General features: G+C 34.9%; 2 protein-coding genes across 2 annotated transcripts; one reads left to right on the forward strand and one right to left on the reverse strand.

Moving 5' to 3' along the window:
* Positions 1 to 1,706: 1,706 nt before the first annotated feature.
* LOC105705671 (olfactory receptor 6C76-like) lies at positions 1,707 to 2,645 on the reverse strand. The gene has a single exon (XM_012435602.2). The coding sequence runs from the start codon at positions 2,643 to 2,645 to the stop codon at positions 1,707 to 1,709; it is 939 nt and encodes a 312-aa protein (XP_012291025.2).
* Positions 2,646 to 15,696: 13,051 nt separating this feature from the next.
* LOC105716018 (olfactory receptor 6C74) lies at positions 15,697 to 16,635 on the forward strand. Its single transcript, XM_012450553.2, has one exon. It carries the CDS (start codon positions 15,697 to 15,699, stop codon positions 16,633 to 16,635), a length of 939 nt encoding a protein of 312 aa, XP_012305976.1.
* Positions 16,636 to 24,715: the final 8,080 nt, after the last annotated feature.

The raw sequence follows: 24,715 nt of genomic DNA on the forward strand, positions 1-24,715 counted from the left end.
AGACAGTTGAAGGAAGTCATGTAAATTGTAATCGTAACATTAACCATGCCATTCACCTTCTAATTTTACTCAAGCTAGTTTTTATTATAAAATATTTACCATGAAAATTTTTAAATAGACACTTTAGAGAGCATAATTTAATGATCACTCATGAACTCATCACTTAGCTTTGATTATTATAAACATTGTGTTATTTTTATTTAGTTTATCTCTTCTGAAGATTTTTGGAACACAATTTTAAAACAAGCAGCAGATACCAGATCATTTCATCCCTAAATACTTTATTATTTAACTCTAAGAGATAAACTTAAAAACATACTCCAATAACATCACACCCTATACATTTTTAAATTATCCAAACATTAGAAAAATTCCACTTTGCAGCTTTTTTGGTCAAATTAATATTCATTTGAGATCTACATGCTGCATTTGGTGGCTATGACTCTTAATTTCTTTTTAATGTGGAATAATCTTCTCTAGTGTCTTTTTTCCATGATGTTGGTGTTTTGAAGTAATTGGGTTATAGGATACGCCATATTCTGAATTGGATTGTTTGGGTTCTTATGGAGTCATTTAACATCCTCATCTAACCTCTGTATTTCCTGTGAAATGGTAGTTACATATAGACACTTAATTTTTAAATAGCTTTAAAATATATAATTTCAATTTTTCCAAAAGCCTTTTTAGACTATACTTTAGTCATCATTCTTATGATTATACTTGATACAATTAAATATACAGATTGATTTACTTGTTTCTGTTATGAACATAATTTTTTTTATGATTAGGTCACATGCCTCTAAAGAAAAAGGCTTATGTGATTTATTTTATTGTTGTTTTTCAAACATAATATACTAAATATATGTAATAATAAAATGAATTTATACTTAACATTACTATTTTCATCTAATGGTTATTTTATGCTTTCCAATGAGCCTTAAAATATCCCAAAATAAAATAATTGTTTATTGTCATGTTACAGATATAAAATCTAGGGAACACAGTTCTAAGATGAGCCAGGAACAGCTGATAAAATATCACATGTGATCTCTCTAGGTTGCATTTTATTTCTCATCTAATTACCTAGACATAGTGCACATATATAGTTTATTTATCTATATCAATTAAAAATAATAATATACCATACGATTTTTATTATACTAGCACAGTGTTGTGAGCTTTATAAAATTTCCCAAGACAAAAAGGACAGTGGTACTTTAATCTCAACTTCCCACGTTGAAGTATTTTAGAAAAGAAAAACCACTGAAAATACATATTAGGACATAAAAATCTGGGAAAAACAAAAATCCCAAGGAATTTTCATTACATAATTGTTTTGAATTTATTAAGATTTATATAAGAACTAAAGATAATCCTTTTAGGTGGAAACAACAGTTTCAATGAACTGATTCATTAAGTTGATAAAAATAGCATTTCGGATATTAGCTATATTTCAATAAAAGAAGAGGAAAAGGAGTCAGATGTGAGAATTATTATAACAGTAAAGAAAAAAGAAGTTTTATTATTTTGAAAGCAAAATCTTTATTGGAGAAAGGCAGCTTATGTATCCTGTCACTTTAGAAAGAAGTGGAAGGACAAATAAGATTGTATATTAAACGCTATAATAGAAAAATTGAGAGCTGATCCAGACACTTCCTTGTAATTTTTCTTAATAATTAATTTCTCTCATATGCCTCATTATTATTCTACCTCTTAGATAAAGACAGAGCTCTCTGTAGCAAATCCTTAAATGATTGCTTCACCTGCTGGTTTCTTAGAGTATAAATGAAGGGGTTCAAAAGTGGGGCAACTGAGGTATTGAGCACTGAAACTCCCTTCATTAGGGATATCCTCTGTTTGGCTGAGGGTTTAATGTACATAAAGATGCAGCTGCCGTAGGAGAGGGAGATGACAATCATATGAGAAGAACAAGTGGAAAAAGCCTTTCTTCTCTGGTTGGCAGAAGGGATTTTTAAAATTGTTAGGGCAATATATGTGTATGACAGAATTACTAATACCAGAGTGACCAGGAGAGTCACCAAAGCTAAGACAAAACTCATCATTTCCAACAGATGTGTGTCTGTACAGGAGATTTGCAGTAGAGGAGCAGTATCACAGTAAAAATGATCAATAATATTGGAGTCACAGAAATCCAGGCCTAGGCCTAAGATGAGTCCTGGAAAAATGATGAGGAAACCAGCAATCCAAGAACTAAGAACCAGCTGGATGCAGACTTTGGTGCTCATGATGGTTGTATAATGCAGAGGCTTACAGATGGCAACATAACGATCATAGGACATGACAGCCAGGAGATAAAATTCAGATGCTCCCAGAAGGAAGGCAAAAAACAACTGAGCTGCACAACAGTTATAGGAAATGGTTTTGTCACCAGTTGCCATGCTAACAAGCAATTTGGGGATACAGACTGTTGTATAAGAAATTTCTAAGAAGGAAAAATTTCTGAGGAAGAAATACATAGGAGTCTTCAGGTGAGAGTCCAGCAGGGTGAGGGTGATGATGGTCAGGTTGCCTGAGATGCTTAGCAAGTAAGTGAGAAGCAGAAAGATAAACAGCACAATCTTCAGTTTGGGGTTTTCTGTCAATCCTACTAAGATAAACACAGTCACTGTTGTATGGTTTTCCATTGCTACTTCTTGACCTGCTTCTGTTTTGGTGAAAATGTTGAGAAAAAATTAGGTAAAGGTTCAAATGGTAAAACATGAAAATAGCAATGTTAAAATTCTGCAATTGCCGTTAATTACATATGGGGCACTTTTTTGAAATTATTTATATAAGATAAACTCTAGCAAAATCTATTTCTCTGCACATAGAAAAATATTTTGTACAAATCTACAGAAATTAAAAAGATTATCTTATAATTCATCTTTGTATTCTAATTTAATTATATTTATTGTGATGTGGTAAAAAGTTGAAAACACATGAAAAAAAAAATAGATTTCTTCTTTTCTCAGTATGTAAGTGCCGAAATGTCATGTTGCTCACAGTTAGCCTGACTAACAATTGGAATGTAATTGTCTAAAGGAGCTTACTTTGAATGCAAGAGAGAAATAAGATGATATGTAAATATTTATGACAATTAAAAATAGAAAACCATCTTTAGGCCTAAGATGAACACTGGAAGAAATTCAATATAATGATCACAGCTCTTGAGTTGTTTTGTTTTGTTTTGTTTGCCTGAACACTCTTTGTCTTAGTCTTCTCATTTTTTACACCTAAAAAACAAAATTCAGAAAACAAATTTAAACAGCAGTGCTTTGTCCCTGCTTCTATCTCTTCATTTCCTCTGTCTCTCTTCACTTTTACCATCTTTTATTTCAATACTAAATCCTTCTGATTTCACAGTAAACATACCTTAAACAGAATTAACAGATTCAGTGCTTCTGCTGGTCATAGTTCTGAAAATATAAAGGAACTAATAAAATGAAATGCAAGATAAAGTAAGCAAGAGATTAGAGAGAGGAAGAAAAATGAAATTGGGAAGAAGAACAGAAAGAAGGCAAAATAAGTAGGAAATAGGTAAGACATCAAGGGAGAAAAAGAGAAAGCCTACCATCAAGATTGGACTTTTCTTCAGACAAGAAAGTGACTTTTAATTAGCTCTTTGCTTCTTAACTGATATATAGTCTGAGCTGCAGCAGAAGTGAAATTTGCCTCTACCGAGTAGAAAACAGGAAACATTTTTACTCTGATGATCAGTCACCAGGCAAGTGTTTAGACACTTGGAAGTAATATCAACTTCCCTAAAACAATATGATTAATCAGAAGCCAAGCTAACACAAATGGAGTTGATTGTGTGGTTGAGAAGTTATAAGTCCCATTAAGCTAAATGCCTTGAAATCTCCTCGTTATGAACACGTTCATCCCTTGAGGACAAATTTCCTCTTTGAAGACTTCATTATCAGTTATCTTCGTTGATAACTTCATTATCAATGATAAACATTATTAAACAATGTTTATAGGTCCATAGAGGATGCACTGATATACACCAAGGAATCAAAGAAGTCTAAGACAACATCCCTGACTATTGCAATTTACCAATATATTCAGAAGAGAAGATACATGAATGAATATAACAATATATAATGTGGCATAAGCTTAAGGCAAATGGGGCTCATTTTTACCATGCGGTATAGGAGACTGAGAGATTTTTATGGTTCTTGGGGAAGTTGAGGAAGATTCTTAAGAGAGGGTGGCATAAGAGAAGATGGATCCTCACCTAGACATTGGAAATACATTAGAAAGTACAAAGCATTTTAGGCACGTTAAACACTGAACAGTGTACATAAGAATGAAAACTCATTAATTAATTAAAATATATTAGAGAAATATGAAAAATAAATGAGTGAATAAATAACCAGCTTTATCCAAGGATTATTTTAAGTTCTGGAGATTCTGGCTATTAATGACAAAGTATTGCTAATGGAAAAAAAAAATCTGTAAAATATTTAAAGAGGTTAATTTTTAGCCAACATGTGTGACCATGGCTCTGGGAACAGTCTCAAGAGGTCCTGAGAAAGAGTGCCTGGGTGGTTGGGTTACAAGTTGGTTTTATACATTTTAGGAAGACAGGAATTGAGGTAAAATCATGAATCAATACGTGGAAGGTATGGAATACCCTAAAGAGGCAGGATATTGTGAAGCAGAGGAGGCCTGAGGGTGGGGGAATCACAAGTCATAGGTGAATTCAAAGATTTTCCGAAAGGCCCAGTGTGGTAGCTCACACCTGTAATTCCAGCACTTTGGGAGGTCAAGGTGGGAAGATCAAGTGAGCCTGGGAGTTTGAGACCCGCCTTGGCAACATGGTGAGAACTTGTCTCTCACATTTGCCAGGCTTGGTGGCATGCACCTCTGCTCCCAGGTACTCAGAAGACTGAGGTCGAAGGACCGTTTGAGTCACGGAGTTCAAGGCTTCAGTCAGCTATGTTCACACCACTGCCATTGCACTCCAGCCCAGGTGACAGAGTGAGACCTTGTCTCAAAAAAAAAGAAAAGGGAAAAGGAAAAGATTTTCTGATTAGCAATTGGTTGACAGAGTTAAGCTTTGTCTAAAAACTTGAAGTAAGTAAAAATAAATGCTTGAGTTAAGATAAAGGGATTGTGGAGACGGAGGTTCTTGTTACATAGATGAAGGCTCCAGGTAGGAGCCTTCAAAGAGAATAGATGGTAAATGTCTCTTTCAGACCTTAAAGGTGTCAAACTCTCATTTAATCTCTCCTAGATCCTGAAAACACCTAGAAAGGGAAGACCTAGTTGCATTAAAGAAGATTCTCTACAGATGCAAATTTCTCACATAAGAGATGGCTTCACAGAGTCATTTCAAAATACATGAAGAAATATATTTTGGGGTAAAATACTTTGGTCTCCTTCCAGGTCTGCTATCTGTCATGTGATGTTATACCACAGTCAAGTTGGAATTTGGTATCTTTTTGCCATAAAGAGTGTTTTGTCTCTTATGATCTCTATTTTAACTTTAATGCTGGTCAGTAGTGCCTAAACTCCAAAAGGGAGAAGGTAAAATGAGGTTATGTCTGACATTCCTTTCCATCATGGCCAGAGATTCAATGTTTCAGGTGTCTCTGGGGTCCCCTGGGCCAAGAAAAAGTGTCCATTCAGTTGGCTGGAAGGTTGAAAATTTTGGTTTTGGTTTACAATATAATAATGTTTTCCTAGTATTTAAACACATTCTCCCAGCCTTAGAGAGAGTCTGAGGAAACTAATTGTATTAAAATGACTATAGCCTCTTGAGTCAGAAACGGAGCTTTCTTATCCCCACAAATCATAATTTTATCAAATCAGACCAAACATTTCTTCTTTTCTCCAGCTCCCCATATATACCCTGTAATAGTGTATTATAATATGTATAACAAACCTATCACTTTTATTTGTATTTATATTAAAAATGGAAATAAATGTTTTTCTCCTCTTAAAATGAACACAATTTTATTCAGTAATAGTGACATTTAATAAATTAATAAAATTCAGGTCTTCCATGATTAAATATGGTAATGTGCCATAAGCTTAAACAGAGTTACTAAAATCAAATCATAGTAATTTAAATCTATTAGTGTTCCTAGTTTTAGAGAGTTTTTATATTTTTCCAATAATATGTAGATTTATAAACAATCTGAAAAATACATTAAAACTTAAAAATTGTTATTGTTAGAGTAGGTAGTCAGACATGAGCAGAGCAAGAGAGCACCCCCCCATAGGAATGTCAGGCAACCATCAGGTAATGGTCAGGTGGTTGCTAAACTGTCTCCCTAAAATAGTAATTGTTCACAGCCAGTGCCAGGGAAAGGCAGTTTCCCAATAGAAAGAAATCACCTGAAACTGGTGATCAGCAGCTTCTTGATAAGATCTCAGGAATTGAGCCAGTGTGCTCAAGTATGTATACTAAGAGGCAAAATGGCGGAGTTTAACTGGTATATGGTCTTCCCTAGGAACACTCAACTGGTAAGAGAAAAACACCTCCAAATGAGCATGTGTAGAACATCAATAAACATCCTGGACATGCAGCCCCTCCAAAGTACTAACAGGCCACCACGTATCTGGATAGTCTGCCCCAAGGGAAGAAGCAGGAGAGAAGAGATACAAGAACTTGGAAGCATTTCAACATATAAAACCCCAAGTCAAAGTTCAAATTATGCATTCAAAACGCTCAGTTGCCTGCTTGGTCCTCTTCCAAATGCACTTTATTTCCTTTTGTTCCCACTCCATACATTTTAATAAACTTTCACTCCTGCTCTCAAGCTTGCCTTGGTCTCTCACTCTGCCTTATGCCCCTCAGTCAAATTCTTTCTTCTGAGGAGGCAAGAATTGAAGTTTCTGCAGGCCCAAATGGATTCACTGCTGCTAACATTATCCTTAAAGGTATATAAATAGAACTATTCAGCAACAGATTTTGTTCATTGATGTTCACATTCTTTACATTCCTGCTGCAAGATAAAGCACTCAAATTACTTTTTTTTTTCTGTTCCCAGGAATCACACTGAAATGTGGAATTTTTTAATAAGTTGTAACACTTGTGAACATTGTGTGATTCTAGATAAGACTGGAAATTTAAACTTTACAAATTTCTCTTTGATTACTCGTATTCAATATATTTTTAAGTTAATACAAAACAATACTAGAACTAATCAACTATTTATCTTATCAAGTGATTATGATTTGTTTACTTCCAGAGAATGACCTTAAAAAGATTCCATGTAAAATTCTGTTTTAGTCATCATACACTCCTTTTGTTTGTTCATTTACTTATTAGTTAATTCATTTCTTCCTTGAATATGTATTTATTGCACGCTTGCAGTGGCCCAGGCACACTTCTTTTTTTTTTTTTTTTTTTTTTATTGTACTTTAAGTTCTGGGATACATGTGCAGAACATGCAGGTTTGTTACATAGGTATACATGTGCACTGGTGGTTTGGTGCACTCATTAACCCGTAACCTACAGTAGGTGTTTCTCCTGATGCTATCCCTTCCCTATCCCCTCACCCACTGACAGGCCTTAGTGTGTGATGCTCCCCTTCCTGTGTCCATGTTTTCTCATTGTTCAAATCCCTCTTATGAGTGAGAACATGCAGTATTTGGTTTTCTGTTCTTGTGTTAGTTTGCTGAGAATGATGGTTTCCAGCTTCATCCATGTCCCTGCAAAGGATATTAACTCATCCTTTTTTATGGCTGCATAGTATTCCATGGTGTATATGTGCCACATTTTCTTTATCCAGTCTATCGTTGATGGGCATTTGATTGGTTCCAAGTTTTTGCTATTGTGAACAGTGTCACAATAAACATACGTGTGCTTGTGTCTTTATAATAGAATGATTCACGGTTCTTTGGGTATATCCCCAGTAATGAGATTGCTGGGTCAAATGGTATTTCTACTTCTAGATCCTTGAGGAATCACCACACTGCCTTCCACAATGGTTGAACTAATTTTCACTTCCACCAACAATGTAAAAGCATTGCTATTTCTCCACATCCTCCACATCTGTTGTCTACTGATTTTTTAATGATCTCCGTTCTAACTGGCATGAGATGGTATCTCATTGTGGTTTTGATTTGCATTTCTCTCATGACCAGTGATGATGAGCTTTTTTTCATATGTTTGTTGGTTGCATAAGTGTCTTCTTTTGAAAAGTGTCTGTTCATATCCTTTGCCAACTTTTGATGTGGTTGTTGTTCCTTTCCTGTAAGTTTGTTTAACTTCTTTGTAGATTTTAGATGTTAGCCCTTTGTCAGATGGATAGATTGCAAAAATTTTCTCCCATTCTGCAGGTTGCCTGTTCACTCTGATAATATTTTCTTTTGCTGTGCACAAGCTCTTTAGTTTAATTAGATCCCATTTGTCTATTTTGGCTTTTGTTGCCATTGCTTTTGGTGTTTTATTCATGAAATCTTTGCCCATGCCTATGTTCTGGATGGCATTGCCTAGGTTTTCTTCTAGGGTTTTTATGGTGTTAGGTGTTACATTTAAATATTTAATCCATCTTGAGTTAATTTTTGTATAAGGTGTAAGGGGTCCAGTTTCAGCTTTCTGCACATGGCTAGCCAGTTTTCCCAACACCATTCATTAAATAGGGAATCCTTTCCCCATTGCTTGTTTTTGTCAGGTTTGTCAAAGATCTGATGGTTGTAGTTATGTGGCATTACTTCTGAGGACTCTTTTCTGTTCCATTGGTCTATACCTCTATCTTGGTACCAGTACCATGCTTTTTTTGATTTCTATAGCATTGTAGTATAGTTTGAAGTCAGGTAGCATGTTGCCTCCAGCTTTGTTCTTCTTGCTTAGGATTGTCTTGGCTCTACAGGCTCTTTTGTGATTCCATAGGAAATTTAAGGTTGCTTTTTTACAATTTTCCAATTCTTTGAAGAAAGTCAATGGTAGCATTGAATCTATAAATTATTTTGGGCACTATGGCCATTTTCACAATATTGATTCTTCCTAACCATAAGCATAGAATGTTTTCCATCTGTTTGTGTCCTCCCTGAATTCCCTGAGCAGTGGTTTGTAGTTCTTCTTGAAGTGTCCTTCATATCCCTTGTAATTTGTATTCCTAGGTACTTAATTCTCTTTGTAGCAATTGTGAATGGGAGTTCACTCATGATTTGGCTCTCTGCTTGTCTGTTATTGGAGTATAGGAATGCTTGTGATTTTTGCACATTGATTTTGTATCCTGAGATTTTGGTGAAGTTGCTTATTAGCTTAAGGCGAGTTTGAGCTGAGACGATGGGGTCTTCTAAATATACAATCATGTCATCTACAAATAGAGACAATTCGACTTCCTCTTTATCTATCTGAGTACCCTTTATTTATTTCTCTTGCCTGGCCAGAACTTCCAATACTATGTTGAATAGTAGTGGTGAGATAGGGCATCCTTGTCTTTTGCTGGTTTTCAAAGGGAGTGCTTCCAGTTTTTGCCTATTTGGTATGATATTGGCTGTGAGTTTCATAAAGAGCCCTTATTATTTTGAGATAGGTTCCATCAATACCTAGTTTATTGAGATTTTTTTAGCATCAAGCACTGTTGAATTTTGTTGAAGGCCTTTTCTGCATCTATTGGGATAATCGTGTGATTTTTGTCTTTGGTTCTGTTTATGTGATGGATTACATTTATTGATTTGCTTATGTTGAACCAGACTTGCATCCCAGGGATGAAGCTGTCTTGATCATGATGGATAAGCTTCTTGATGTGCTGTTAGATTAGGTTTGCCAATAGTGTATTGAGGATTTTCACATTGATGTTCATCAGGGACATTGGCCTGAAATTTTCTTTTTTTGTTGTGTCTCTGCCAGGTTTTGGTATCAGGATAATGTTGGCCTCATAAAATGAGTTAGTGAGGATTCCTTTTTTTTTTTTATTGTTTGGAATAGTTTCAGAAGGAATGATACCAGCTCCTTTTTGTACTTCTGGTAGAATTCTGCTGTGAAACCGTCTGGTCCTGGCCTTTTTTTGGTTGGTAGGCTATTAATTGTTGTCTCAATTTCTGATTCTGCTTTTGATGCTTGCTTTTTCTTTTTAGGCTTTTTTTTCTTGCCTAAATTACATATATTGTATTTTTTATTGCATTGTAATTTTTTTGAAATTGGATGTGACATATGAAGTAATAGGAACTAAGGTAAATTTTCTTCAATGTGAAGTTTTATGTTAATTTGTCTAGGAGTTGGGTTGTACTTCCTGTTTTCTGTAGTTATGTTTCAATGGTTTCAAATTCTTCCAGTGTCCTCTTTTGTGGCACCCCTGCCTACTCTAGATTTCTCTAGGTATACCTCCTCAGAGAAAGTCTGCATTGTGCTGCCATAAAAAAGGATGAGTTCTCTCAGCTCTTTCTACCTTTCAGCTGTTAGATATCTTTATTGGCTGTTATGGAGGCCTCTTGATTTTCACACTTGATCTTCAATTAGTGGTAAATCACTCTCAGTTCTCAACTATGCTTCTTGAAGGCTTGAATGCTCTCAGCAACAGCTATCCAATTTTGGGGTCTTTATTATTACTATATCCTTTGTACCTCCCAAAAAAGTGACAACTTGCACATGCCAGTGCAATTTCCTTCAACTATATTGCATTCCAATTTATTACTGATGAAATTTTAACAATTTCACCCATATTGTATTTTAGGGTTATCAGTGCTTCTCCTACTATCCTGTAGCTGTCTTGTGGTTCATCCAGCATTGCTTACATTCTGTTTTTGTGTCAGTTTGCTGAGAATGATGGTTTCCAGCTTCATTCATGTCCCTACAAAGGACACAAACTTATCCTTTTTTATGGCTGCATAGTATTCCATGGTGTATATGTGCCACATTTTCTTTATCCAGTCTATCATTGATGGGCATTTGGGTTGGTTCTGAGTCTTTGCTATCATAAACAGTGCTGCAATAAACATAAGTGCATGTGTCTTTATAATAGAACAATTTATAATACTTTGGGCATATACCCAGTAATGGGATTGCTGGGTCAAATGGAATTTCTATTGCTAGATCCTTGAGGAATACACTGTATTCCACAATGGTTGAACTAATTTACACTCCCACCAACAGTGTAAAAGTGTTCCTATTTCTCCACATCCTCTCCAGCATCTGTTCTCTCCAGATTTTTTAATGATCGCCATTCTAACTGGCGTGAGATGGTATCTCAATGTGGTTTTGATTTGCATTTCTCTAATGACTAGTGATGATGAGCATGTTTTCGTATGTTTGTTGGTTGCATAAATGTCTTCTTTTGAAAAGTGTCTGTTCATATCCTTTGCCCACTTTTTGATGGCATTGTTTTTTTCTTGTAAATTTGTTTTTCTTTGTAGATTCTGGATATTAACATGGTACTGGTACCAAAACAGAGATATAGACCAATGGAACAGAACGGAGGCCTCAGAAGTAACGCCACACATCTGCAACCATCTGATCTTTGACAAACCTGACAAAAACAAACAATGGGGAAAGGATTCCCTGTTTAATAAATGGTGTTGGGAAAACTGGTTAGCCATGTGCAGAAAGCTGAAACTGGACCCCTTTCTTACACCTAATACAAAAATTAACTCCAGATGTTTTAAGACTTAAACATAAGTCTTAAGACATGTGTTAAGATGTCTTTAGACTTAAACATAAGACCTAACACCATAAAACCCTAGAAGAAAACCTAGGCAAAACCATTCATGACATAAGCATAGGCCAGGACTTCATGACTAAAACACCAAAAGCAATGACAACAAAAGCCAAGATAGACAAGTGGGATCTAATTAAACTTAAGAGCTTCTGCACAGCAAAAGAAACTATCATTAGAGTGAACCCACAACCAACAGAATGGGAAAAAAATTTTGCAATCTACTCTGTCTTTTTCTTATCCTGCCCTGCTGGCTGTAGATCTACACTCAAGATGGCAGTGTTAATTAGGTAGACTTTCTGAATGACTGCATAGAGTAAAACCACCGTCTCACCTCTCCTAACAAACACACACAATCCCTGCCCTACATGCTGCATGTTTGACCTTAAATTTTCAAAAAATGCTTTTTATTTTGTTAAAAGTGGCAAAACTATTCTGAACTATTGGAATTCAGGATAGTGATAGGCTTGGAGGGTGAATGACCAGAAGGAAGTAAGAGCAAGAGCTCTGGGTTACTGCTTATTTTCTGTTTTTTTCATCTGAACGCTACCCACGTGAATATATTCACATGAAAGGTGACCAAACTGTATAATCAGGATAATTGCATTTTATACATCATTAAAATGCTTAAAAATGTGTACTGTTTAAGCCTCAATATTTTAAAAATTTATCTGCTGTGGCAGCTAGTATTTAAGTACTCAGCAGTAGAAATGTTAAAAAGTACATGCATTTGAAATATAATTTTTATGTAGAACTGACAAAATTTTCCTACAGAATGGATGTGGACACTTAGCAGGTGCAAACACATTTGACTCACATGTGTCTATCCTGAGAAACTCAACGTTGGCCTTATTTCTATTCAATCCAATTTTTTTATACTTTTGACCCTGATGTAGTAATGTCACCTCGCACACTATTTTCTTTGCTAAGGATGACATAGCCTAACTTTCTAGATTCTAAAGCTGATTGTCTCTAAATATGCCACAGGAAAAGATAGCATTTAGAGTGAACCTAGGGAGGTGCAATGTAAATCTTCATTGAATTAATCAGAATCCAAAATTTTAGTAATGCTCTTACGTTGTTCCACACTATAGATTGTTAAGTTTAATTTTCTTTTTTGAAATGTATTTTTTAGTAACATGTAAGCCAACTTTAGTGTTTTTTAAACTTTATTATAGTTTACCACATATAGCCACTCAAAGTGTAGTTCTTTTCTGGTATTTAAACTTGAGCTTATAAATCTTAGAGTTTTGCCACTCAATAAAATGATTTTAATACCTCTTCAACATCCTAGTACAATAGTCTTCAGGGAAATGTTTCCTTCTTTTATAAAATTACTAAATCAGTTAATCCTCTTGAGACAAATGTATCAAAAGGATTATATTCTTCCAGTGTTAAAAACTGTAAAATAAGCTATTGTATTCCTCATATAGACTAGAAACATCTCAGAGTGAACAACAAGCTATAATCTCTTTGTTCTTCTGCTGTCTGTACTATATATACATATACATGCATATATAGAAGAGATATGATAAAGACAGATATATACTCCAAATTTAATTTAATACAGTATAATCAGAGAACATTTCCTCTTATTATTAAAAATCAGGAGAAGAAATGAACCAGGTAAGATTCATGTCATAATAAAATCTTCAAGCCTAAACAAACTGAGTGTGTGTTGCTAGTGTTAACGCATTTTTGGATGAGAAATATGGACAAAAGCAATATAAAAACATGAGGATATGCAACATTCAGCAATTACCTCTGTGCTGGGACTCACCGAAAAAAAGACAATTGGAAATCAAATTGCTACTAAATAAAGGTTTGGAAAAATCATGTCTTATTTTAATCACACTAACTTTGTTTAATGAAGGTAGATAAAGAAAATAATTTCTTTGTAAAGATAGTGAAACATTATGGCATGAAATTATAACTAGTTTTTTTTTGTTTTTACAAAGCAAACATTAAGCTGACCATTTGAGAAGTTATACTGAAAAATTAATTGTGTTATAAGACAGCTTTGAACCTTTCACTTTGCAGAAATCTAGTTTTGAAGAAATATTCTTCACAGCATACAATAAAATCCCAGAAATACATTTTATTAAATGAATGCATTTTCCTTTCTATAATTATAATTGCATATGCCTCTAGTATGAATAATCTTTGTAAATATTGTGAGATATGACACTGAACAAATAGATTTTTTCCTGAACTTGAAAACAGTTTTCCCTATACGTAGTCATTTTGCATTCAATGTTATTTAAACATTTCATGTAAAATCTACTTCTCCTATCCCAAAGGAATCTATCTTACCTGTAACTTGCCAAAACAGCCACAGTCGCCTCTGGGACGATAATGGTGGTTGGAAACATATGACTATTTTACTGTCACCCAGCAACCATTTTATTATGTGATTAAGTAGAAAATTAATGCTGTCAAGTAGATTATAATAGTTGTTGTCATTGCTGTTTTGCTTTTTATTTTTAGATTTTGTAATTTAAATTTAGGCCAGACAGTGTCCATATAAATTGCTTTCCGACTGTGTTCTCTGCCATATAACTCATCATTTGGTGATTGAGGTTTTCCTGTGTTTTTTTGAGCTTTAATTTAAACTGTGATCTTTAATTTTAAAAAGCTTCCTAATGAATATGGATTACATTTAAATGACCATACGTTTTTACAAAATAAGATGAATCAAAAATAATGGGAAAGGAAGGGGGGAAAAGTACAAAAGAAAATGAAGAGATGTTGGGACAAAATTTTAGTTATTGTAATCATTTACAATCACTGGAAATGCTTGTGTGTGTGTTTCACCCCAGAGCTGGAATATACACAAGGTAATAAGGTTCACGTGCAACTTAACATATGGCACAACATTCTTCTTAGGGTAAGTGTTGTCATTATTAAGAAAAATTTGGTATGATAGACTTTTCAGGTGATAAACATGGGGACCTAAGTATGATCTGGAAAAAGATAGAAAAACAAGAAAAATGAAGAAGTTGGCATAATTTTCAATTGTTATGTGCTGAACTAGGAAAAAGAGAGAGGATGTGAATAAGATACAGAAGAAAAGAGATGACCAGGGCAACAGGGAGAAACATGAAGAGCAGCGACACTAGTGAAAATTACCAGGGATGTCCAGCTAACATTTTGATTGACTGATGGATTTAGAGGTGGGGTCTTGCTCTGTCACCCAGGCTGGAGTGCAGGGCCATGATCATAGTTCACTGAAGCCTTGAATTCCTGGGCTCAAAGCAACCCTCCTGCCTCATTCTTCCAAGTAGCTGGGATTACAGGCACAGACCACATTTTATTATTAAATAGTTTGTTTTGTAGGACCCTCCTCTGTCACTGCAAATATTCTGCAAATGTCCTACGTAAACAACATAAGCATTAAGTATGAGGATATATTTTATATCTGCTTGGGTAAATAGAGAAAAGAGAACAGAGTGAGTAAGATAAATGTAAATTCAAGTTTTCAGGAAAATTGGGAAAGCAGAGCTAAAAATGGTCATGAGGATGTAGATATTGGAAAGTTTTTAGAAGTTTGATGAGGGTATTGAATTCCCACTGGGGAAGCCAAGATATGTTTAAGTCAACTTTACTTTGATTTAAAAGTCAGAGTTCTCAGCTGAAATCTGAATTAATGAATAGCAAAGTCTAGGGGAAAAAAACTAATAAACACAGAGAAAAATGTCATTGAACAAAGAACGAATCACCAGATGGTATACAATAAATACTTCAGAAAAATTCAAATACAGAAAAGTTGAAATATTATGATAGTTCTTGTGTTTGTTTTTACATTGACATGACTTTATTGATGCAACATATTATCCCTTTCCATTGCTTAAATTTACGGCCATTGAGAAAACAGAACAAAGTCAAAACGTTGCATTTATTTAGCAACATTTTGAGTAAAAATCACATAAGCTGATTTTTATAGGCTACTGTTAACGGAGGTTGGGTTTGGGTGTGGATAGCAATGTATTTATAGTGGATCTCAAGAAAAATGGGTATCTCATGCAGACCTTTCCTCTTCTGTTCTAATTTTTCTTCTTATTTTTAAAAATAGAAATCAACTATGAGAAACCATACAACAGTGGCAACCTTTATTCTTCTTGGACTGACAGACGATCCACAATTACAGGTGATCATTTTTCTTCTTCTTTTTTTCACCTACATGTTGAGCGTCACTGGAAATCTAACCATCATCACCCTCACCCTACTGGATTTGCGTCTCAAGACACCCATGTATTTCTTCCTCCGAAATTTCTCATTTTTAGAAGTCTCATTCACAACTGTCTGTATTCCCAAATTTCTTGTTAGTATGGCAACAGGGGATAAGACCATTTCTTACAACAATTGTGCAGCACAGCTGTTTTTCACTATTCTCTTGGGGGCAACTGAATTTTTTCTTCTGGCTGCCATGTCCTATGACCGCTATGTGGCCATCTGCAAACCCTTGCATTACACCACCATCATGAGCCCCAGAATTTGCAACTTGCTGGTCTTTGCTTCATGGATGGCTGGCTTCCTAATAATTTTTCCACCACTCCTTATGGGTCTTCAGCTCGATTTTTGTGCAGCCAACACCGTAGATCATTTCTTCTGTGATGTTTCTCCTATACTTCAGCTCTCTTGCACAGACACTGACATAATAGAATTAATGATGCTTCTATCAGCCATTTTGACGCTCCTGGTTACACTGGTATTAGTGATTCTCTCCTATACAAATATTATCAGGACTATTCTGAGAATACCTTCTTCTCAACAGAGAAAAAAAGCATTTTCTACATGTTCTTCCCACATGGTGGTCGTATCCATTTCTTATGGCAGCTGCATCTTCATGTATGTGAAGCCCTCAGCAAAAGAAAGAGTGTCATTAAATAAAGGGATAGCTCTGCTCAGCACTTCTGTTGCCCCCATGTTGAATCCCTTTATTTATACACTAAGAAACAAACAAGTTAAAGATGTTTTTAAGCATATAGTCAAAAAGATTGAACTTTTCTCAGTGAAATGAATCACTTTAATGATATTGTTAAGGTTATGAGTAAAATAAAACAAGAGTGGAGTATGTACACAGTTTTTCAATGTTTGTATTAAAAATAATATTACCTCTTTTTTGACTTATAATTTTCATCATGGCCTTCCTAATCTCCAAAGCCTAACCTTCACTCCCATTTCTCCCTCATGCTAAGAGCACGTACAGAAGATGCTTCTTGGTTTTGGTCAAAATCATTTGCTCATTATTTAGTGCCTCTTTCATTTCCTCTCGAAATTCTCTCAGAGGAAGACAAAGTGACACCTCAGTTTTTCCATGCTTCTTTCCACTCTTCTGGAATGTGGGGACCCAATTTGTCATATGTTCTACATGAAGTTCAGTGGACTACCTTGGTCTGATCACTTAATGAGTGTATTATTGGTGAATACAAAAGTGAAATCTGATTTCTTACTTAGTGTTTAGTAGAATCTTGAAGCAAATCAATTTAATGGCATTTCTTTAATTACACAGTTTAATAGCTTCAATTTTTCAACCAGGCTTAGAGATATAGTGTATTTTCAGAAATAAAAGAAAGGAAATTCAGAGAGGTTAAAGTATTACTGCTGTTGCAGCTGTCATATAGAAATTATAGCTAGCATTTATTAATTGCTTACAATGTGCCAAATTTTATTAAATTTATTAGTTTCATCTTCAAAACACTATAAGACAGGTATTTTATCCTCCATTTATGGATAAAAATATGAGGCATAAGGATTAAATAATTTGTTGATGACAAAAAACAAAAACAAAAGCCCAAGGATGAGAAAATGAAGCCTTCATGTCCGGTCACTGCCTACACATTTTTGTGAAAATCTCTTTCTGCTCTTAAGTCACTTAGAATGCAAAAGAACAGTAAGATTTTTGTAGAACATTCTACAGATTTATGGGTGACATAGATAAAATTAAAATCTTACAGCTCTACAGAGTACCTCATTTTTCAAATTAAGTGATTTGAGCATTAAAATTAATATAACGCCTGATCATGTGCAAAGCAGAGTATTTCAAAAGTTTTCCTTTCAATAGGATCATATATCAGTGTTACAAAACAAAAAAAAGTTTTTTTCTAAAAAACTAATGTCAGTTTCCTCAATAAATATTTGTCTGTTAGTTTCCACATAAGGTAACTGATGACCTTATGAAAAATTCTGATAGGATTTATTTTTTTGACTTGTAACATTATTATATACATTTTATCTTAATATATTTCCAAGTATATGTAACTGTCAGATCCCCAGGCTAGCTAGAAATTTTATATTAATTTTATGAGCATTAGTGAGAAACTTTGTATATATATTAACTGGGGAATTGAGAAGCTGAGAAGACTCAAATAGACATTTTAATAGTGGCCATGTATGTGTAAATGGTTTCCATAATGCTGCAATACTTCAAGAATGTTTTGTTCAAAAATAGAAAATAAAATATCTAGGAAGCATTCTTCAGCTTTCACCAATTTGCTTTCTTTGCATCAGGAATTTAAGTTTATATAGACAAATAATTATACTTTATAGATAATAACTACACTCAAGAAAAGTTGACTCAAAATGTTTAGAATCTGACAAAAATTCTGATCTGGAATATCTCAGATTTTCCTGTGAACACTATTCTCCACAATTTAAGTTGTTGCCAAATGCACATATGCAACATATTTATTTTCTAAGGATTACATTGCTTAATTTTAAAACTTATTCTTCATACATGAACTCTAAGCTCAGCTCTTTTAAATGTCTGATATATAGATAAATCCACAAAATATTTGATGTAGATCACAACCCATAATTTCTTCCCTTTTTCTTCATCCAAAAATGAATATCGACAACTCTGTAAAATTCAGAAATATACTTAGTAGACCTAATTACTTAGAATAGATGGATTTTTCTCTATTTCTAGGCTGTTTGTAAGTAGATAATGGAAAACGCAAAAGGAAAGAAACTCTAGTCCTAATTTATGATGGGAAAAGATTAGTGAAAGTCATTTTTTACTTAATTTGAAATAAATCACTAGTAATCTGATTTATAGCGTAAATACCACAGATCAGGGTCCATTATAGGAACTTATAATTTTTAAATTGTGTTAGACTTTTAAAAAGTTATTAAAATCTCATTTGTTCATGTTTATCTCATGTCTAATATTCATTTTTCTGGAACTGAAAAGGGAAAAAATAATCAGCTGTTTTTCACCAGTATTAGGTTGGTGCAAAAGGAATTGCGGTTTCACCATTAAAAGTAATTAAAATTTCACCATTAAAATTTAATTTCACCACTAAAAGTAATGGTGAAATTGCAATTCCTTTTGTACCAACCTAATATATACTGAATAAGTATTCAGACAAGCTAGACTCAAGGTATGTCTATTATATAGCCTTCCTGCCTTTGATCTCTAACTCATCCTCCACATTGCTGTTAGAATACTTTCTAAAATACAAATCCATCATGCCACCACTCTGCTAACATATTATTGATGGTTCTCTGTTGCCTGAAAAATAATAACAAAATTCCCCCAATATGTGCATTACCTGACCTTTCCAGTTTTGTTTCTTATCTCTTCCAACTAGTACTTCTATGAGTTAACTACACTAAACAACTAAGTATATTGCAAAACTTCTGTGCTGTCATATACATTGAATGCCTGCCTATTGTCCAAATCTCTGCTAGCTTCAATCACCAGTTAAAGATAATTAAAATTAATTAAAATGGATACTTCTGTGGAAGGCTGGTCGACAAGTATGTTAGTCACTTCATACTCAAACTTTTGTAGTGCTTGTAGTCAGCTCTAGATGGTGCTTATCATAGCACGTGTAATTATTCTTTTTCTTGCAATGAACTCTAAATCTTATAGTTTTCTACATTCTCTCCATCTAACCCAGTGTCTAGTAAGGAAAAAAATAAAATAAATAAGGCAGTGAATGATAGGAGATTAATATGTTTGCCAATAAAATAAGATTAAAGTGTGGCATTTGATGGGGATTAATATAAAAATGTAAGCTTAGATTCACAATGTCTATTATAGAATAATTAATGGATTGGACGTGATGACTAGCAATAATAAAAAATGTTTAGGTGTTAGGAAACTACAAGTTTATTATAAATATGGAGTGTTTATGAGCATTGAAGAGATCATTAAATTACATGAGACACTAAAGTCCCATTTTATCATACATATCTCAAAAATTCTGTTTAGTTTTATCCTTTAAAATGAGCTTTTGAAAATTGTTTGAAGTCAAAGAATAATCAGCATTGTCATAAATTTAGAAATTATGTCACATGAGAAAATATTTAGAGCGCTAATAATATGGAGCTTGAGGAAAAATTGCTTATAAGAAAAATAAATGCTATATTCAAATATTAAAATCACCATGCTTTCAAAAGTTATGGACTTGCTTTTCTTTCTATAAGTATAGGTGTGCAACTGGTGTTTATCAAACACTCAATTAGTAAATATATATGTATTTTCAAGGTATGTACACATTTATTAGTTCATAATTTATATATAAACAACAGTATAAATATTTTGAAATTTTAATAGAAAAATAGGAATTAATAAAGGAAATTATACAAAATAATCAATATGTTTTACAATATAACTTTACAGTATAACTTTTAATTTTACTGATGGTACAAATATTTTAATTTAATTAAATATACTTTATTATACTTGCAAATACTTATACAATTCTTGTGTGAAATGATCTGCAAGTCTTAGTCCAAGTTTATTTTACCTAGTACTTAGTTACGTGGGTTGTCATAGTGCAAAGTTAATGCTTCATAATAATGTGGATCCACCTTAAAGAAGTGAACATCACAATATTTATCCTTCAATCCCATTCAAATTTTTTTTTGAGTGACTACATTTCTGTTTTCTCTAATGTTAATCAGCTGTCTTGATTCTGCATTTTTATATAATTTTTTTAAAGCACATACATGTTTTATGGCCAAATAGGAACAGCTCTGGATTGCAGTTCTCAGCAAAAACACAGAGGATCAGTGATTGCCACATTTCCAAATGAATTTTTACTGCCCACAGACCAGGAGATTCCCAGGCGAAAAAGCACCATGAGTCTCCAGCATGGTTGTTTCAGCCAGCGCAGCAGGTCTCTGCCCAAAAATTCACACAAATCCAGGCACCATTTTAACTGGCAACTGGAACGCCTGGGAGACAAGAGTCGCTCATTCAACTGAAAAAAAGGAAGCTGAAACAGGGAGCCAGGTGTTCTGGCTCAGCTGATCCCACCCCCACAAAGACCAGCAGTCGGAAACACTCTGAATTGAGAGTTTCACAGCAAGCACAGCTGGACCCAGGACAGTCCATCTCTGTGGGGAGAAGGGTGTCCACCACTACCAAGGCAGTCTGCATGTTTGATTTTCTGTTCTTGTGTCAGTTTGCTGAAAATGATGGTTTCCAGGTTCACCCATGTCCCTACAAAGGACACAAACTCATCGTTTTTGATGGCTGCATAGTATTCCATGGTGTATATGTGCCACATTTTCCCCTGTCCAGTCTATCATTGATGGGCATTTGGGTTGGTTCCAGGTCTTTGCTATTGTAAACAGTGCTGCAATGAACATTCGTGTACATGTGTCCTTATAGTAGAAAGACTTATAATCCTTTGGATATATACCTAGTAATGGGATTGGTGGGTCAAATGGAATCTTTAGTTCCAGGTCCTTGAGGAATCACCACACTGCCTTCCACAATGGTTGAACTAATTTACACTCCCACCAACAGTGTAAAAGTGTTCCTATTTCTCCACATCCTCTCCAGCATCTGTTGTCTCCAGATTTTTTATCATCCACTCTTATAAGTAAACACCCTGGCATTCTATTGTCATGTAATTAAGATTAGCTCAGAAATGAGATTGAATAATCTCTGAAAAATCCATGTTTCATTGATTTCACTGTACACCTTTCTTGGGAAAGAACCATATATCATTTGAAGAACACTAGTGGAAGATTTAGATATTAATATGCATGACAGTTTTGCAAAGATAACTTTCTTCATGGGTTCTGGTTCTATGAAATGATTGACATCTATAATTGAATAAGGAGCTTTAACTGCATTATGATGGCTAATTTATTCTTCCTTTCACTTATCCTAGATTTCTTTTTTTTTTTAATTGCATTTTAGGTTTTGGGGTACATGTGAAAAACATGCAAGGTTGTTGCATAGGTGGATACGTGGCAGTGTGATTTGCTGCCTTCCTCCACTTCACCTATATCTGGCATTTCTCCACATGCTATCCCTGCACAACTCCCCACCCCCCCGCTGTCCCCCCTCCCCCCCAACAGACCCCTGTGTATAGTGCTCCCCTCCCTGTGTCCATGTGTTCTCCTTGTTCAACACCCGCCTATGAGTGAGAACATGTGGTGTTTGATTTTGTGTTCTTGTGTCAGTTTGCTGAGAATGATGGTTTCCAGGTTCATCCATGTCCCTACAAAGGACGTGAACTCCTCGTTTTTAATGGCTGCATAGTATTCCATGGTGTATATGTGCTACATTTTTCCTGTCCAGTCTATCATCGATGGGCATTTGGGTTGGTTCCAGGTCTTTGCTATTGTAAACTGTGCTGCAATGAACATTCGTGTGCATGTGTCCTTATAGTAGAACGATTTATAATCCTTTGGATATATGCCCAGTAATGGGATTGCTGGGTCAAATGGAATTTCTATTTCTAGGTCCTTGAGGAATCACCACAGATTTCTTTCAATTATATGGATCAGTTAGAAATGTAATGGGCTGCCTATTTATTTTAGTCTTAGGAACTCCATGATCTGTTGTTCACTGCTAAAGTATATCATGCAATTTTTATAACTACTTCGCCCATACTGACCAATAAGTAACCGCAGTGAATATGCCCAAGTCATGTAAGTGCTATTACATAGCCTCTGCCTTCCCATGATCTATCATGTCCATTAAAATCAGGGAGTTCATATAAACAAAAGCATCCTCCCTCTTCATTTCAAGCCAGTGGTTAAAATACTTTTAAAAGCTGCTAGCAAATACCGTTGTTAATATTTTAGTATCTTGTCAAAAGCTTTTCCTCTGGGTCTTCTCCAGTTACATAGCTAAGGTTATGTAAGTAAATTGCATACAATGAAGCTGTTCCACATTGCAATTTCTCTACATTTTAGATTTATATTTACACATACGGAACACACACACAGATATACACACATATATGTAATTTCCAACTGGTATCCCTCCAGATTTCCAATCAAGTAACTTTCACAAAAGGTATCTGGTAAGGATGTAAATTCAACCAATATTGCTATATAATAAACTGCAAGATCAGAGCCTACCTTTGTTTTCAGCACCAAATGACATGAAGATTTAAGACATAATAAATTTATTTAGGACAGTCGTGAATTTCATGGTTTGCTGATTATTATGCAATTTAAGATAATTTAAGGCTACAACCTTGTAATTTCTTTCTTTAAGATCCTCAATGTGGATAGAAATAGCCTTCCCATGTTATAGCATGTGCAGTACTTGTATTTCACGTGCTTATCACAGTGTTCTCTATCCCATACATCTAGTTTGAGAAAACTCAGCCTTAAATATAAGCTTCTTTCCAAATGATAATATTTGATGCCATAGACTTGTAATATTTCATCTTCTTATGGTCACAGCACTCTCCTCAGACACTTCAAGATGACATTAACTAATTCTAAATTCCCCTCCATACGGATCTATTTCGTGCAACCACTTGTAGTACCAATATACCAGTTATCACTTTTGGGTTGCAATTCTCCATGGCATTTCTACACATTTAATATTAGGCTTGGTCTAGGTTTTTTTTTACAAAGATGTTTTTATATCACTCAGCTTTGAAAGATAGAAATAATACCTCCCTCCAGGGCAGAAGGCAGATTTGTTTCCTGACTAGGATTATAAAATTGATGTCTCCCAGCATGGCCAGTTTGGGCAGGTTTTCTAGCTATCTCTTTAAAATAGTGGGAGTTCCCTAAGTTCAGGATTTTGCAGCTGTGTTACAGACTGTGTCTGCTGCACCCACGGACACCCCTCTGCATGGCACCCCTGGGGACTGGGAGGCAAGGGGAACTGATGCAAACATTAAGCATATAGCATCTGCTATGTCCTGAGTGATAACATCCATTCATAGCATTTCTGACTCAGAAGTCTTGTGCTTCCTGTCAGAACTTATGAACTATGGCTGGCTAACTTACTACATCCCTTCCAGTTCTTGACAATTTTGGTGGAAAGGATGGGAATGCTGACAGGGGTATGGCTTTTAGAATGAGTAAAGGCACAAGGGTCTGGGCAAGGTTAGAGTAGAAAAGACTTTCCCAGGTTCCAGTCATAGATTTTCCTGTCCAAGTGGTTAATGAAAAGTGAGTCCCCCACTGTCCTACTGGTTAATGAGGTTAATGAAGATGACAGCCAGGAGGTAGAATTGGAATTAGCTATCTGAGAATTGCTGTTTGTTGTTTCTCACTTCTCTCTAAATGTAAGAAAGAAGGGTCAAGAATTTCCGAACCTGGTAGAGGGCTTTAAATATAATAAAAACATAGGAAGCTTATCTGACTCACAAGCAGACACATGAGCTTGAAAAGAAATGCGCAAAGACTTGCAGTTTAAAGTCAGGCATATAAAGCTTGAACATTGTCACACCCTTCCACGTGATTAGAAAACCCTGGACAACTGAAAGACAATGACTTTACTTTTCTTGAATCTATAAGAAAACAGGTTGAAGGGGGAAAATGACAATATAAAGCCGAGAGAGTGGCAGCCAGAGAGTTACAGGTGACATCTGCTTACCTGGAACAGAAGCCACTGAAGCAACGGACTAGTAGAAACACTTATGTGCAAATTTTGATGAATTGCTGAAGATTGAGTGTGGATGAGAATGAGAATGTGAAACTTCTGTGTGGCCACAGTCTTAAGGAATTTCAACACATTAAGGGCTTTACCTCAAAAAATTCCACCGGGTTCTCATGGTCAATATTTGGGACATAACCTCTTGTGTCTCTGGCTACAGTAGGGAAGAGTAATAACTGTGAAATATACCCAGAGCCTTCTCCATAGAAAAGATTTCCACTACACA

This window comes from Aotus nancymaae, unplaced genomic scaffold (assembly GCF_030222135.1).
Source record: "Aotus nancymaae isolate 86718 unplaced genomic scaffold, 86718_ANA_hifiasm-v0.15.2.pri h1tg000016l, whole genome shotgun sequence".
Classification (NCBI taxonomy): Eukaryota; Metazoa; Chordata; class Mammalia; order Primates; family Aotidae; genus Aotus; species Aotus nancymaae.